At 42.9% G+C, this 17,853-nt stretch overlaps 2 protein-coding genes across 8 annotated transcripts in view; both read left to right on the forward strand.

Annotated features, from left to right (window-relative positions):
• The first annotated feature begins 534 nt into the window (after positions 1-534).
• LOC125707980 (keratinocyte-associated protein 3) lies at positions 535-6,096 on the forward strand. The gene is made up of 7 exons (XM_048975430.1): positions 535-693; positions 1,219-1,403; positions 1,820-1,879; positions 2,007-2,204; positions 4,072-4,206; positions 4,707-4,822; positions 5,317-6,096. The coding sequence occupies exons 1-6, from the start codon at positions 681-683 to the stop codon at positions 4,803-4,805; spliced, it is 690 nt and encodes a 229-aa protein (XP_048831387.1). The 5' UTR covers positions 535-680; the 3' UTR covers positions 4,806-4,822; positions 5,317-6,096.
• Positions 6,097-7,290: 1,194 nt separating this feature from the next.
• Positions 7,291-17,853, forward strand: part of LOC125707088 (frizzled-3-like) — a 28,962-nt gene continuing 18,399 nt past the window's right edge. For 6 of the 7 annotated variants that reach the window (XR_007382178.1, XR_007382179.1, XR_007382176.1 and 3 more), the window contains exons 1-2: positions 7,291-7,453; positions 8,435-9,028. Coding sequence is in view for 1 of the 7 variants with exons in the window: in XM_048973984.1 (XP_048829941.1) it covers positions 8,792-9,028 (237 nt within the window). In the remaining 6 variants the exon portion in view is untranslated. Of the gene's footprint in view, positions 7,454-7,567; positions 7,660-8,434; positions 9,029-17,853 lie in introns of all 7 variants that reach the window. The other variant, XM_048973984.1, reaches the window with a different exon arrangement.

The raw sequence follows: 17,853 nt of genomic DNA on the forward strand, positions 1-17,853 counted from the left end.
TATGCGTACAGTATTAAATATGTGATGGACAGCTACAAGCTCGAGATACGCCCAGATGTCCCCGGTTCCAAATGACAACACAAGTCGACGCAAGGCTGTCGTTTTATCCAAATGTAAGGCCGATTATTATCTCCTGATAAATTAAGTACCAGAAACTCTAAAGTTACCTAGATGATTGGAATTCATCTTACTATGTTTACTATCTGCACCAAAGCCTGCCTGTCATTATGAACTCTAGAAATACGTTGTGAGTTCTGCACATATTCTTAATATTATGTATTGTGTAGCACACATGCTCGCTTACAGTGTGTAGCAACACAATGAAATATTTTCACGAATAGTTATGAGACTAAACTGCTATTAAAACTTTAATGATACAATATTTTACAAAAATATATTAGTAAGATGATTTGTGATTTACACGGAAGAAAAATATATACTAATTGTCATTACAAGAATTTTTATACAAGCAAAAAGACTTGGACTCACACCGCGCTGGTATTTGCATTGAATGACCTTTGTTTGATCAATGCGGCTGAGCTTCCGCCCTACAGGTAAGAGCGATGACGTCATAGAGGATTCCAGTCCCGAGACATAGAAAGGAGCAAAAAGACGGCGAATGGTGACCTTAGGAAAGGTTTTTGCTTTTTATTTTGGCTGCGGAAAGAAAGATATAAACAATGTGTGCATTCGGTGAGTCTGTTTACGGTATTGGAAGCGTCGCTGTTTTGCTTTAACACACATTAGACGATCCACACGATATGCTCACTATGTAGGCTCTGTGTCGCAAAGCAGAAACACATTCGTAGAAAAGGAAAGACTATTTTATTTATTAACGTTGATATCCCACCATGTTAGGGAGGAGCGTTTCGCCTCATGATACGGTCCACGCAAAACTAACTAATTAAGTAAAATTAAACACTTTTCGTGCAGTTTCGCCTGAGTAAAAGGTACTCGAGGAAGTCGCGTGTCCCAGGTGGAAACAAAAGTTAACATCCGAAGCAGCGTTTACAAATGTTAAAAGATCTATATAACGATAATCGTGATAAATCGGGGAATACTACTTTTTAATGAAAAATTTAGGGCGACTAATTTTAAGTTTTCTAGCAAGATAAAATAATCACTTGTATGCCTTTCGCCTCTTAATTCTGCTCCTAGCGGTTAGGCTCTACGTTGCATATTATTCTGTTTTGAATCTATTTTAAAATGTCTTTCTAGATCAACAAAAGGGTCCACGTCGCCTGATGAGAAAAGGTATAGCACTGATAATAGTCGGGCACATTAACTTCATCCTGGGGGCGATCGTGCACGGCACGGTCTTACGGCACATCTCCAAACCCAGTGGCCGAATCACTACGGAATATTCAGCGGCAAACATTATCGCTGTTTCGTCTGGACTGTTGGTAAGTCGTTGTGTCGCGCAGTCTTTTTCTACGGCTTGTCAGATAATGCTGGTGTGTGTATAAATGTATATAGAGGTAACAATTAGCTATCCAAGTATAGAACGTAACTCTTACGTTTACTACTCGATAACGTAAATAAACGCGCTGGTTTAAGTCTGTGTAACTGACTTAGACCAGCAGGCGTAACTGTACTCACATGGACCTGAAACACCAGGGGTGTCGCTAAGGTTACTTTTTTTTATTTATCCACGAAATAAATGTAGATTCATTAGATTAAATGAGAACACACTGTTTATGTACAGTAAAAATCAGACCCTAGTAAGGGCTTAGTCCCCTTCTCATAAATCTCTCGTGATGCTCCTGCCCTTTGTTTTTGAACTTTCTTAACCAAATATAAATACAGTATTTACTTTCAGAGTATTGCAACTGGTATCATTGCAATTCTGGTGTCAAGAAATCTTCTTAATAGAAAGCTGGTAAGGCTTTTTTCCTTTTAATTTCTGCTGTCTGTATAAAAGTATAAACCTTGCCCTCAGAATTCTTAGTCCCTTTTCTTGTCTTTCTCCATCCTCTTCTCTCTGCTTCTCTCTCCTCCCCCTGCAGCAAGTGGGTCTCCTGGTGGGTTCGTTCCTGAACACCCTGCTCTCCACTGCCTGTGCCGTGGGCCTCCTGCTGGCCATCGGCCTGACCATCCACGGCGGGGGGCACAGCCTCATGCAGGGCTGCAACTTTACCGCGGCCCCCGCCGGCGCCCGCTCCTCCATTGTGGCCAACTGCCCTTTCGACACCACCCGCATCTATGTGAGCGTGCCCCCACCAGCTTTTGCATAAGCACTTCCTTACACAGAGTGTAGAGTATGGAATAGTCTTCCTGTTAGTGTAGCGCAAGCTAAAACCCTGGGTTCCTTTAAATCAGAGCTAGATAAGATTTTAACATCTCTGAGCTATTAGTTAAGTTCTCCCCAAACGAGCTTGATGGGCCAAATGGCCTCTTCTCATTTGTAAATTTCTTAATGACGTTGGTATACTAGCACTGAGGTTGGCTTAATATTTAAAATTTCTCTGAATGAAGTGCTTTAGTCAGCTTTGCCCATTTACTCAGTTGGATACTTTGCTGGAGTAATTCACAGGTACTACATTAACAAACTCTAAGGACTGAACCAGTAATCTGGGAGATTCAAGTCCATGTCTTTAGGTAGTTATACCCGCTGGTCTGAGTCAGCTGTACAGGCTTAGCCCAGAGTGTTTATTTCTGGCTACTTGTTACCAGGGGCCTGAATCATGAAGCCAGATTCCTTGCTTAGCTGGATTACTTTGAGGATTAGTAGCAACAACTCTAGCTTTTCGATATCACAGCGCTGGTTCTTATCTTAGCGGGTAACATCACCACAGTGACTCATGCTACAGGGCTAACATGCTTCAGAGCTGGTTAGCTTTCAGGATCACAGATCTCAAACAGCCCTTGGGCCAATCAAAGGGAAGAAGTCGGTATATTACCTGACATAAATGGGCTTTCCCAAACCCTCAAAATGGCCTGCAAATGAAAATCCTGTGACTGCAGTAATGTTAGCTGTATATTCGATATTCAGTCTTCCGGCAGTTAGATCTGTCATAAAGCAAGCCAGCCAGTTTTTAATCACTTTGATGTCCACAGGCAGAGATGCACACCGATCATTTTTTGCATTTCAAACCCTTTCTCTATGTGTGATAAATCTTAATATCTATGAAAGTCTACAAAGAACTGATAAAAACCTCTTGCACACCCCTTGGACTTCCAGATTACTTTACAGGTGAATTGTAATTAACATTTGACTGTCGGCCTGTGCACTTGATGTTCAGTGACTGTTGCTCTCTTACGTTCATGGGTGGTGAATGGACACAGTGCGGATAAAAACGCATAGGAATACGTAATCTAAAAATCAAGTGGTGTGCATTGTACTCCATAGTCCATTTCTGAAACCACAATGTACGGAACATGTCTGTCTTTTTTAGTTTTATCGTCAGTAATCCATTGACTCTACCATTTCCACTTTGAATGGTGTAATTATAAATGAAAATGGATGTCACTCTCCTAAAATATATCAAAAACTTTGACATCCTCCCCATCCACATACTCATGCTTTGTGTGTGTGTGTGTGTGTGTGTGTGTGTGACAAGTTTATTTAATACTGAATAATAAAAATAGAATTGTGCATATGAATAAAAATAATAATTACAAAAAAACACAAAGCATATTTGGAAATTAAGACAATGACAGTCAGACTATACGTATGCATTTTTGCTGTCAGCGATGTGCTACAACATGCCTTTCTAGCTTTGGCGGCAGCCATTGTTATTGCTCTGTTATTGAACTTTATATTTTCCCATAATAATTCTCTATGCGCTACATTGAAATACGTTCCCTGTTGCAATCCATACTTCCTTGATTGGCTGACCGATACACACAGCACACTTTTTTATGCACACACTCAAGGTAATCTTGGTCTCAGTAAGAGAACCTGGCTTGACATAAATTCCTGATGGTCAACATCGTGATCCCATTAATCTTGGATTTTGTTTGGTTTAGTCAAGCTGGAACTTATCTTTCAAGCCTGACTGTTGAACCAGCATTTCATTTTTATGAACAAGTAAGAGTGTGGAACTGTGATTGTGTTCCTCTCTCCATCAGGACACCACCCTTACCCTGTGGTTCCCGTGCACGTGTCTGGCCGCAACAGAGGCTGGGATCTCCATGTGGTGTTTTATCATCGCACTGACGCTGCGAGGCTTGTGGCCTTGTGGTCATAACTACATGAAAGATCAGGTGCCCCCTCCAGCCACCGTCTCCTAGACACAAAGACCATCATCCTACCCATCTCCACCGCAGTCCGTGCTGCGCCCAACACACACACACACACACACACACACGCTCACATCTGCTTCTCCCGTGTTCTCTTCATACGCCAGGATAACCCAGCGTACTGTTACCCGCACATCTATTATGATGAAACATAAACATTATGAACTGCAGTGTTTGTGTTTTGCCAGTTTTAGGTGCCTCTACTTGCCAGTGCTCCTAGATGTGAATATCGTATTAGGCAGGGACATGGAAACCTTAGGTGCTTTTCTGAAAGGTGGGATGATGTTTAAAAATGGGGTTTAAAGAAGGACAAATACAGCTCTACCAGTTCTGTGCTCAATTGTGTGTGTGCCAGACATACATATATAAACAAGAAGCAATGTCATAACCTATATGGTAAAGATATACATGAGGTATAGTTACGCAGTTGTCTGAGCCTGAATGTGGGCTGTTGTCACTCCCAGCACGAGGTGGAAGAGACCGTGGCTATCAGGAAAGGTAGAGATCCTGAATGTTCTGCTCAGGAGGTACTGCTTGTTGGGCACCAACCTGCCCGCACATAAGGACTCGGGTCTCTGAGGTGAGAAGCCCCTTCCTTCCTAGAGCAGATGATTATTTTGTATGTTCATATCAGAGGTGGATATTGTAACATTCAGAACATAAAAATCGAGACCAAGATTTAGTTTCTACCAACCAGCTCAGTACTTAAATGAGGGTGATGTCATTCTGTATGCTCAGTGGGTTGGCTGAATTTGTACTTTCTGGACCTGAAATATACACCTCTGGTTCATATCCACGATTATTATTTATTTATTATTTAAATGCACGATGCACAAGTTTAGTCAGCAATGCTAATTATTATAGGAAATTTCCACATCAAAAATGGTATTTGCTTGATTGTTTTGTAACCTGCATAATGTTAGGCATGTAAAATTACACTGCATGCAAATAGCATTAAAGTTAAGGAACAATGCATCAAATTATTTTATGACTGATAATCTTGTGTGTGCATTGATGTGCAGTGTGACTTCTATATGTAATTCTGGAAGACTACATGTTCTAAATGTGTTACAGGTGGTTACTGTGAACTGCTGGCCGGTCCCTTCCATGAGTTTGCAGCACAGAAATAACGACAGACTGAGTAATGCCAAAAAGACCTTGCTGAAGTTCCCATGCAATTTCATCACGTTTCATGGGGGAGGGGGGAAAGCGTGCGCGCGATTGTACGAAAAATAATAACCTGTAGTTTTGCATGACGGGACACATCCTCCATTTGCCTTTTTAAATAGAGATTACTGTCTTGTCATTGTCGTGTTTAGACTTTGTTTCCTCATGTTGACTCTTCAGGCCAATAAAATAATCTCTAATGAAATGTCAAATAACGCTGACATTCTTTCCAGTGAAGCATCTTGCAGTGCTTCTCATCTGAGGTGAGTTTGTACACTTCTGGAGGAAGAAGTCAAGCTGTTATATTACGTTATTGTGTATTCAATGGGGGGACAACAGTGTTCATCTTAAATGTCACTTTCCGCTAAGACTAATACTTAAATGCTTAATGCTTGTTATGAGCATGAAAGGAGACTCCTTCATACTACCTGTCTGACTACAGACCTTACAAAACTCAGTGACACCACAGTCACTCTTCCTTGTCTGACTGGGCGCATCGTTGCCGTTGTGACTTTGAGTTGGCGAGTGGCTAAACTTCAAAGGCCGTGAATCTGAAAAAGGTTTTAATTTACATGAAGTAATGAGCATTTTGTAGTATTCTTCTGTGTTGTTTTTGTGTTGATTTCTTTTTTATATACCAAATGTCATGATTGCATTTATACTTTAATAAAAAACAGTAAAGCTCCACTTGAAATGTTTCATTTCACACAGTTTTTCCCGTTTAAAAAATGTTTTGGATAGATGCCGATCGCCTGCATGTAATTGTGTATTTATTATGTATCATTATAACTCACAAACCTCCGGGTGAGTGTTGAATTGCCTAATTGACCTGAGGCAAAGTCTCCAGATTTCAAGTTACAGCAGGTTTGAAAATTTCATCGAAAGTGCAGCACTTCTCAACCGACACACTACCTGCTACAGCGCACTTTAATTCTTTTTGTGCCAGAGCTTGTCTCCCTTAATAAGAATTTAATGTTGAGTGATGGATAATTTGTATAGAGTGCATGGAGACCTGGACCACAAATATAACTGCTAAGAATTTTAAAATTGTGTCTGATATTTATTTACTTGCTTTTGGTCTTGAAATGGAACAGCAAAGAATGTCCCTGACAAGAGAAGCAAAACGGTGCTGGAGCTTCTGAACACTCCTTAAGCTGGTGCTTTCAAGTTTAACATCACATGCAATAATGTTTGTAGAAGCCATTTTTTTCAGCTGGACAATATCTTTAAATTGCGAACTGCAGTTGTTCACCATTATGAATACAAGTTATCGCTACCTTTTTGGTAATTACATATTGTTATATACACGGCACAAATGTGAATAAGACAATTTTACAGATTTCCCAAAACGCAGCCACATCTATCCTTTCCTTGAAGATCAAGGTGGATCAGCACTCTCCCCCTCAGCGCCCCCCAACACGCCGTTTATCGCGTAGGAACAGCGTCTCTAAAGGTCAGACTGCCGACCTTCCTTGATACAGGAAGTGACTCGGCGTTATATCGATGTTGGTTCTCACAATTTAAAGGTGTTTCAGTTACTGATTATACCATATATATTATGCATTGGTATTAGTGAAAATACTAATCTATTTCTTCTCGTTTATTCAAAAGGTGCGTTTATTCAGACCTTAATCTATCCGTGTCAATGCAATATTTTACGCGGCATTAATAAAGATATCTCTGCCTTTTCCATAATTAAGTGTGAAAAAGGCCCGGTGCTGATCTGCGTGGGTAGCGCTGAGTGCGATGCCCCGCAGCCGGAAAACTGCATGCAGAACCACACCTCAGTGCGACTCCTCACCTAACGTCGGCCGAGCTCCGTCAACATTTTATTACTCGATCGGTCGGCTTTGCTCTGAAATAAACGTACCCCACCCCCTTCACCCCCCGACCCCTGTGGCGGTGGTGCGCGCCCCCGTCTCACGCGCGTCCCCGCCCCAGTCGTATGAACCTGCCGAGACTCGGACTGCGAACAGCCTGGGATCCGCAATTAGGCAGAAACATGGCAACGAGCGCCGCACGCCTGCTGCTGTCTCTACCCAAGGTTAACTTCTGCTTTCTTTTCTGCTTCAACCTTACGCATTCACGAAATATGTTCATTATTATTAACGTGATTCTGTTATTTTTTTATTTCCTAATGCGATCGTCACGTTGTCAGCGTGCTGCCGACTCCGACCCTCGGCAATATGCGTTTGCCCAGCCGGCTGCATAAATCTGTTTGTCGGCCAGTTCGCGAAATCGTGTGAAAAGGTGAAGGATCTGCCGTCTGATGTTCGGCGTCCATGTTATCGGCGTTGTGTGCGAAGCGAAGGTTGCTGTCTCTGGACTGGATACCGACATAGAAACGTGTGTGCCGGGGTGGGGGGGATGGGAAGCCGCTTCGCAGGGGGGCCGATCCGAATGGAAATGGACATTCAAACGAGGGGAGCAATCGGTGTAAAACGCAGATTTATTTCTGCAACGGGCGCAGAGATGGGGCGCAGCTCGCCTGCGCTGTTTCCCCCCCGATTTGAGATGCATTTCGCTGACATCGCGCATCGTCCGGCCACCCGCAGACACGCTGCAGTCTGATCCTCTGTTACCCAGTTTACCCATCGCTGCACTGGCAAGCGGCCATTCACCGAACATTATTTTGATGTAGAAACTAAATAAGTTTTTTGGTACGGTCATACTTATATTTATGCATATTGCATAGTGAAAAATTCGAGAGTCGATGGTCAGAGGGACCTCGCAAATATTTCTCCACTCTTTTCATTTAAATAATATTTCTGGACATTTAGTCAAGAACGAAGGAAGTGCAGCAGAAATGATGCGCTTCGTGCACAGTTTGCAGGATGTGTAATATGAAGTGTCACTGATGTACAGGAGCACGGAGGTATCTTTTTAAATGAGATGCAGTGATATGACTGCATCTTAAGGTTGGGAACTAGAGGGTGGAGAATAATGTGATTTTTTTTAAAGTGAACATGAGTCTGTCTTTGCATCCAGAATTTTTTCCTTACACGTTTCCCCTTTTCTTCCACAGGTCTCCCTGTCCTCTGTAAGCTGGTTAACGTCCCTGTGAGATATTTTGTCAGCGGGGGAGGCGGGGAGTCTTACGGAGACCTGATAGAAGCAGCCTGCCGTGGGAATGTGGAGTGTAGCGCTACAAAGCTGACGCCGGACACGGCTCGTGCACGAGGACGGCCGGCCACTGCACTACCTGTCCGGAATAGGATATTTTTTTTACCCAAGCCCCCCCAGAGCCACGATGTACTGTGCAGACTCCATGGGTGCAGTAGATATACGCGTACGAAGGAACCCCATCGCTCTCACTTAATGCTCCCTTCCTGATCCAGCCCACCGGCTGCTCTTTCTGAGACTGACGCTCGTAAAGTTCGCTATGGACCAGTTTGCTGCCCCCGTGCGTGAAAGGCGTCGCGGTTTGGCTACTCTTTGGGTCGTGGCCTCCGCGTTGACGGCGTGCGCCGCCATCCGCGCCGACTCGGCGGACAGCCACAGCATGTTTGCCTGCGAGCCCATCACCCTGCGCATGTGCCAGGAACTACCCTACAACAGCACCTTCATGCCCAACCTGCTGACCCACTATGACCAGCAGACCGCTGCACTGGCCATGGAGGTACTGCTGGCTGTTTCTCTCTCTGGCATTGTCCTCCGTGGGGCCCCTGTCTGAGTTTTGTGTGTTTCTCAACCCAGTCCATAGCGACCCAGAGACAGTCCACATTTTTGCTCCCTCTCAGCTCCCAACAGGTATTTACCAGGTATTCGGTGTTCTTGATTGGCTGATTGTTTGGTTTGAGCGCGCTGGGAGATAGGAGGGAGCAAAAATGTGGACTGGCTTGAGAATTACCGACTTAACTGAATATTTAAATTGTAGCTGGAACTCATTTCTAGGTGAGAAATTCAAGTAAAAACTTTCACATTTTGAGAACTTTCTTCTTTTTGAAACGCCGAGTGGTACAGTCGAAATATCTAGCTGGAATCTTGCATTGTATTTAACAGGTGTTTGGTTTTCAAGTAGCGATATCTTTTATAGTAAAACATGCTGGCAAAGGCTTACTTTTGAATAAGCAGATTTTGTTCAGTAATGCAATTAATAGTTAATTAGTAATTCACCCCTTTTGTTGCCAGCCCCAAATCAAAGAAGACTATATACCACTTTCATTTCAGATGATTAAATTTTCATCTGCGAGAATTATAATAGCTCCTTTTAAACTCCTGGTCTTCTGTTAAGAAGCACAGGAATCCCGTTTCTTGTGTCACTAAAACGTTTCAGCCTGTCTCTCGCTTTTTCTGGCTCCCAAATCGGTCTTGTCCTCTAACTTCCACCTGCATGGCCGTGTGAGGTACCGACTTGTGCTCAGTGCTGGTCATGTAAAGTTAATGCAAGGTTTTGAATCCACTTGAACTAAAGAAAATATATTTTTAAAATCTCCCTCAGTTAGGAAAGTGCAGTTGCGCAATAAACTCAATAGTTAAATGTGCGACTGTAATGCGTGGTTGATGGCAAAGGTTCAGCAGAAAATTATTATTTTATAATTATTATATAACGTGAATTGGAGAGTCACTGAATAGTGTAATGGAAGTGTCGTTTGGTAGGAATCTTTAATCCCTTGGCACCCCCCCCCCCCCCCCCCCCCCCGGGGAAGATTGAGGGATCCGGGTAAAAGCGTCCCCTTAAATTGATTTTTCTGGCGTCTTAAGAAACTGTTCTTAAAAGAAAATTATTTTTATGATAATGTTCTTTTGTTCATCACTATTTCTGTCTTCTGCGATCACTGGCAGAAAATGAAGACTGTGCGAATGGGAGGTTGTTGGTTTTATAACTGATTTATTAAAATTAGATTTCAGAAATATGTAAAATGGCCAGTTATTCCCCGTTATGCCTGCTAATTTTTTTTTATTGTGAGCTACATCCGAATTAGCGGAGGCTTGGGAGGCGTACATGTTTGTGTTTTTCTGAGAAGTCGTCCGTAACGGGAACCTACGATTATGTAACTGAAGCTTAAATTCGGATTGGAGTAGAATCCATGTCAGATTCGTGCCAGACAAACTTCCTGGAACATCATAGGTGCATATTCAGAATTTTAACTTTCAAATTTTCAGTATAGCAGTTTATTCCAGATCCTGGAGATGGATTCGACAAAACAAACATTTTCACTTACCGTGATATTTTTACGTTAGATTGCTGAGGACAATGGTATATAATCTGATATTTTTAAGCACAACTGTGGGATACTGGTGAAAGCTATTTAGGAACTGGACCACATGTTTTCGGTACAGTTGTTCTCTGAATTGGGTCATTTATTTACTTTTTCTGACCAGTGTAAATATCCCTGTATCTAAAATATTGTGTGCATGCTGTTCTGTTTCCTAATTTTTTTTTTTTACTTTATCGTTAAAGCACCAAGAAAACATGGATTGGGGTCACACTATTATTTTAGCTCAATCAAACATTGCTTTGATTAAGCAATAACGAGCAACACGAGATACAAAACCATATTTAGTATGTAAACCATTTTATTTCACAGCAATTATATATTATTTTAGGCAAATGGATGTTAAGGCTGAAATATTTCTGTAATAAACATCCTGATTTTTGTGATATAGTTCATGCTTATAACAATTCATGAAAAATGTATGTTTAAATATTGCTTGTCGTCGGCAGTCCCTGATGACTGATGTATTTCAGTGGAGCAATGGGAAAATCTGTTGATGTAAGACTTCTTAAAATTTTATTTAGAATCTTAAGATTGTTCTTCGTAATCTTAGCCTCCTTGCGAATCTAAGGTTCTATCAAATTGTGTGTCGTCTTCCTGTTCTGGTGTATGTCCAGAACAGTGAGGCCTCTCACGCAGCAAAGTTTATGAACCACTTCATAGTGCCCCAGCGGTCGTCTTTGGGCACGTTGAAGCTCTTGCGAGCTCGACTTTGGCTCAAGGGAAGAAAAGCAGGTAGATGGATTTTGTAGCGTTTCCATATTTATATATTTATCAGATGCTCTCATGCAAAGCAATGTACAAAGAAAGTATACTTCCGTCACTTCCTGGAGCGATTGGGCATCACTCAAGGTCCCAAGCGCTGAAATCACTCTGCTGACCTGGGATATGAGCCAGCAACCTTCCAATCGCATGCTATTGTAACCGACTGAACTGTATTGTAACCGACTGTAACACCACTAGAAAACCAGCACTAACCCTGCACCAAAGTCAGAAACTTTTCACTTCCGCCACTTGGTGCATTTTGCCGAAGCCCTGTCAGAGCAGGTGTGCTGGCTTGACTGCAGAGTGAAGCAGCAGAAGTCCGCTGCCGTGTGACTGGCCACGTGACCCAGACGGCGGCGTAGCCCTGCTCGCATAGACCATCTGTTGGGGATGTTAAGTGACTCTGTTTAGATCCTGTGTCCACGACGTTCAGTTGACGTTCCTTCCCTGACAGGCGCGCGGTCGGATTCCAGTCTGCCTCATTATAACGTTTACCCTCGAAAAACGCGCGGCCCTTCAAGGGCTGGGTGCAGCCTTTGATGCCAGACTCTGCCTATGTACCAATTAACAGTTGCAAACTTGCCTCCTGGATATTTGTACAGTTGTGAGAGAAATCGAAAGGGTTCGCAAACTTTCTCGATTTTGCCCCAAATGTGATCTGATTTTCATTGAAGTTATAATAATTAAGACAAATCTATTTAACGAGAGGTTCACCGTTTTTCTAATTACTGGAGATATTTTGCACCATAAATCTTTTTTTTTTTTTTTTTTTGCTCCATTAGTTGTAGAACTGAGGGGGGGGACATTTAGCCTGAATCTTGGCTCAAACTAGCATCATTTCTATTCCCTTTGATTTTTTTCACATTTTTGAAGCCACTGTAAGGACCATAGTAAGGGGGTGATGCTGTCATACTTCAGTTTTAGCCAAGGGAACATGGCCTTTCTTGGATGTTTCAGTTCAGCACCTTTGTTTTCTCTTTGACTTTCCCTGTGACTGTGTGTCAGTATGACTGTAGTTAAAATGAATGTCTGAGCTTGGCCTCACCGAACCCTGCCACAGTCCTGCCCCTTTATAAGAACATCCACTGTAGTGTTCAAGTGAACTACGATAGACATTAAGAAAAGTTAGTGAACTCATTCCCGCTGTAGAACCAGTGTACTTGATTTGAGATTGTCGACCTGTTCCACGGGTATATGAGTTTTCCCTCTAACATTTTGAGTTTTCAGCCCCCATTTTGAGGTCTGACCGTGGACAGTCTATTGTGAAGCTGAAAGACTCGACAAACACTGACGTAAAGCTGCCGTCTGTCTTTGAAATGGGGGTGCATGTTACCACAGCTGAACAGTAGATAAATTAAACTTATCTTTAGGGAGTTGGGACCGACCTAGAGAAGTCAGCATGGTGTGGGTGTCTGTTTGCGTGAAGCAGAATCTCAGGTATGCAGCATGATCTCGAAACCTTAACAGTATCTTAACCAAAAGACAGACTTAATAGTACTTTGGTCATCCTTCCTAGAGGGTGTGTTTAAAAACAAATTGTTTCATAGATAAGCTAAAGCAACTGAAGAGCAACTTTCCAAAACTCCCTCAGTCCATTTTTTTTGTTGTTTTTGAGATGAAACCACCAATTAGCTAAAGTCAGATTTCCTCATCTTATGTTACAGTATTGGGAACTGAAACGCACTCAGTCCTTGTCATCCAACAAAGGACTTTTGTTAAATTTCTGTGGAGTTTTAGAAATTTTTCTTGAAGAGGCATCGTGTGGAATCAGTGAGGTTTTTTTTTTTTTTTTTTTTTTTAGAAATCAGCTCTTCAGTTGTCCTGTAATGCATTAAGGTCTGAAAAGGAAGAGGCCCATCTCTGCCTTGCCTGTCCATCCTCATCCCTCGGATGCTGAGGTTGGCCTCTACGCCAGCAGCTGCAGCTTTCAGATAGAGTAGAATTCCCGCATGCTGCTCTGAAATCCGATGGTTTTTCTGAACAGCGTATGCTGGGATCGAGCTTTTATAGTGCACTTAAAGGAGTGAATGACTTCCTGAAGTAGTAGCCTATTCAATGCTGTTCCGACCTTCTCGTGATCTGGTTAGTGATGTAGCCGGCGGGCTCAGCACGGCAGCCGTGAGTACGGAGTGTGGATTCACGGTTTGTATCACAATGATAATGATGCAGTGGAAAGAGGAGCCCATTCTGCCAGGTGGTAATGATGGCAGACTTTCTGTAGGACTTCTCACGAATACCCCCTACATAAAGCATCACGGTGTAGTCCTGCATCCCTGAATGCATCAGTTATGTGCATATAAAACACCGCAAGACAGGAAATAAGCAGCCATTTGCATCTCTAACCATCTGCCGCAGGATGCATTGGGGCTGATGTGAATTGTGCTGCATTTGAGAGTATTTCTCAGTGGCATTCTGCCGTATTTTAGTCAGAAACCCTTATGATGGCAGTTTGAATGACGTAGGGATGCTGTGCGAGGAAGCAGTACCTTCTGGTCATGAAGATTCCCTGCTAGTTTGCCGTTAACTCGGTTAGATGCGTGATGTTTGAGTTCCTGTCGAGGCTGTGTGGACTCGGTGCTGAGCTGATGCAGTAATTCTCTGGGGGGTGCCCCCCCCCTTCCCCTTTGTTCCTCTACCCCCCTATTTACTCCTCTCTCCTGCACGCCCTCGTTTGCCAGGTTGCAGGGTTGCCACGGATACAGCCTTTAATTGTGTCACGACCAAAAAAAAAAGGCTGACCTCACAGACTGGGAGGCGGACCTCACAGTGTCCTTTGACACCCCCCCCCCCCCCCCCACACACACACACGTAAAGACACAAAGAAAGCAAAATACAAAGAGATGAGAACTTCATCAGAGCTTGACACCGTTTTCAGCGATGAAGTGAAATGAAACGATGCATGTTTGGGCAGGTGACGTTTGGCTCGGGTCTCGGTAACCATTGCACTTGGGAGAATGCAGGAGTGTATTTCTGAAGAATGAAACATATTTGTCTTGGAGACTGAAGGGAACACAGCTGTAGAAGTTGTTCTCGCGTTCAGCGATGTAAGTCTCCTCGGCACGTCAGTCCCGATGCTGCCTGTAGACTTTCATCGCCGGCATTCGTTTTGAATCCATTGTTAACCATGTGTGGTGTTTTACATTTTTACTGCTTTCTCTAGCTAACTAAATAATGATCCCAACTTATCCCACTTATCTTCAAAGCCACCGGGTTTCCAGTGTTCAGGAACAAATGAAGATTGAAGGTCCAGAAGCTGCTGTAGAACTTCCATCATCTATCTTCCAAGCTTTTATTGAGTAGATGCTCATGAGAGTACTACAGTGTGTGCATCTCCCAGATGTGTGCACGCTAACGGAAAGGATAAGCTTCAGAATGTAATTCAGGGTGCTAGGGGACAACAGTAGCGGGGTTACAAACCACTGGAAGGCGGTTATTTTTAGCGTGACTTACCAGTGTTACAGGGAAGATGTGTGCATGTAGGACATGGATTTAACCACTCTTGGTGACTATGGATGACGCGTGTATGTTAAAGGCTGTTGAGAAATTTGTTGGGTGTGTGTGTGTGTGTGTGTGTGTGTAATGTGTATATATAATGTGTATGTGTGTGTGTGTGTATAATGTATATTTGTGTATGTATATGTACGTGTGTGTGTGTGTGTGTGTGTACCAGAATTATCAGAGTTCACGTCAAAGTGAGCTGTGTTGCCTAGCAGTGTTTATTGTTTTTTCTGTTTATTATGGGATAGGCTGAATCTCAAAGGGTTAGCAGTAAATTTTCAAGGTGACTAGGTGCCACCACTTCAGCTGACTTTTATGTATCACTGGCCATGCGGTGATCTCAGTTGATTCCGTAATTAACAGCCCTGGGTGCTGGGGGTGGAAGTAACCATTGTGCTGCTGTTAAAGGGCTGTGCGAGGCCAAGCCCCTAAATCTGCACTCACACACATGAGTGGGTGGGTTTGTGTTGCCTACTGGGGAAAAGGTGGCTGATTCCTGTAGTCAAGGATTTTTGTGCTGAAATCCTTTGGCTTTCCAGTCCTTCTGAGGGGTGGGGGCCAAGTGTTGCCACAGTTTCAGTGCCTTCAGTACAGAGTTTCTGGTGAGTTGGCTAACCTGCTCTTCCACGCAATGCCTGTGTGCCATCCCCTGGTAACCTTGACACACCCATGGGAGGTTGGGGGAGGTGGTGGTGGAGATAGGATGTTTTTGCATGAAGGGTCGAGGAGTGCAAGGAATCTGAATCCATATTACTCCGTATCTCCCAGCCTGGGGTCTTTGTCTGGAGTCTCGACCCAGACTCATCCATCATTACCTGAAACCAGTGGAAGGGGTCTGTTAGCACCCGTTACCTCTGCAAGATGTTGACATATCAGATGTCATAGCCCTGGGTTTTTTTTTTTTTTAAACCTGATCAAGTTAATGAGCGTGTATTTAAAATGATTCAAGTAAAATAGAAAGCAGTTGTCATTCATACTCATCTTACCACACTTCCAGTAAGCAGAAGCAGGTGGTCATCTACTAAGGGTTGCACACGTGGAATTTGCACGCAAACACGAGTCTGGGAAACCTGCATGCAAGCGCATGTGAAATGCAAGGTACTTATGGGATTATCCACCGAAGATATTTTCATATCGTATCCTCTTTTCTCTCGATTTCGTAAATAATGGGGTAGATAGGGGAGAGAATGGATGATATTTTAATCCTTCTGTCAGGAGATCTCTACAAGGCACATTTTATGTTTTTCACCTCTTGCCAAAAACTCAACCTGATTTTTTTATTTTTTTTTTACCGTCTTTTCTGATTTTGTTGTGGGTTCGGCTCTTGTTGCTGTGTTACATTGATCTGGATGTGAGGCTCCAGATGATCACATGGTCCGGATTCAATCGTTTTTGGTCCTGACGTGGAGCACAGTCCATCAGCTGGTAACCAGTGTTACAAAGCAGTGCTTCTCAGCCTGGTCCTCAGAGATCCCCAAACGGTGCATATTTTTGCTCCCTCCCAGCTCCAGGTAGAAGCAAAAACGTGGAATGTCCGGGGGGCCTTGAGGACCAATTTGAGAAACACTGTTATAGAGATGTGTGAAGAAGGCTATTCTGCTCTTATTTTTGATATGACCTTCGAATCAGGCTCCCCTAAAGTTGCGCTTATAGATTTAACTTTTGGCCATATGCTCTGTTTGAGCAGGGGCAAGAGGTAATGTAGAATAAAAGCCCCACAGAGGTCAGAGAGAAAGCTAGCCCCACAGAGGTCAGAGAGAAAGCTAACCCCACTCCCTTCCCCCCAACAAAACCACAGGAGACCCTTTGTCTTGGCCACACAATGGATGGTTTGGGCCATGATGCACAGCATGCATGTGATCACACTCAGCATGGATTATCTGAAGGAAAAAGGCCATATATCATTCATTATTACCATTATCGCAAAATGAGAGCGAGTTGAAACCGCGCTGTAACTAGTGTCCCTTCCTGGTACGGGTCCGGTATGGGTCCGGTACGGGTCGGTTCTTGTAGGTCAGTGGAAAAGCGCTGAAGTAGAATAGAGAATCTGGCAGTATCCTTTGGGTTAATAGTAAAATGACGAATGACATTGACACTGGGGTTTCGGCTTACTGGGGGTGAAGCGAATCTGAACTGGATGAAATGGATGTGCGAATCGTGGCGAACGAGGGGACCGATAAAATAAGTGTGAATAAAACATTGTGGCAGCCAGGTACCTCACATTTACCTCCAGCATATAATTATAAGATTATATGCATCTGTGCCACTTTCCTTAACCACCCAGAAGTGTGAGTTTCACATTAGTGACGTGTGCTTTCACTCGCAGGACACCTTTAAAAGTGTTTGTTTTGGTTAAACAATGCGTACTTCAGATGAAAAGGTTACAGACTTTTTTTTTAGTATTAAGAAATATATCCGGCAGGGTCTAGTAATAAGTGTTTTACTTATAATACATTCAGTCTCTGATCCAGCCCTAAAAGAAACATGGCTTATGGCTATTGTACTATGCTAAGTTACATTACGAAGCTGTAGTATTACAAATAAAACCTGCAAATAGTAGCTACAGAAATTCATGTAAATAAAAGGTAAAGGCTGTTGTGAATTGTAAGCGCTAGCTTGGTACTCTGTGGGTAAGGCGTTTGTATTTATTTATTTATTTTTTACTGATGACAGATGTTTGTGAAAAAATGGTTCCACATCTTTGAGAATCACCGAAGTGGAAAAAGCCTTATAGTCTAATTTTCTTGCCATGTAATAGATCCATTTATTTAAGGGTTACAGTCCAGCTAGCAGTGTTTATCGATGTTCATCCCCGCTCATCGCATTCACGGCCCGTTTTCTTTACATTTTTATATGGCTGCCTATGCTTTATTTTGAATAAAATGTAACGTCACATTAGGGTTACAATAACAGCTTTTCGTTCTTGAATCTTGACCTCCAAATTTTCAGTTATTTTCCTATC

The sequence above is a fragment of the Brienomyrus brachyistius genome, chromosome 14, assembly GCF_023856365.1.
Source record: "Brienomyrus brachyistius isolate T26 chromosome 14, BBRACH_0.4, whole genome shotgun sequence".
NCBI lineage: Eukaryota > Metazoa > Chordata > Actinopteri > Osteoglossiformes > Mormyridae > Brienomyrus > Brienomyrus brachyistius.

Bases quoted from the DNA above. Each gene is read 5' to 3' on its own strand.
- LOC125707980 (XM_048975430.1), top strand. The intron at 1,880-2,006 runs GTAAGGCTTTTT...CTCCCCCTGCAG, and splicing joins ATCTTCTTAATAGAAAGCTG to CAAGTGGGTCTCCTGGTGGG. The intron at 2,205-4,071 runs GTGAGCGTGCCC...TCTCTCCATCAG, and splicing joins TCGACACCACCCGCATCTAT to GACACCACCCTTACCCTGTG.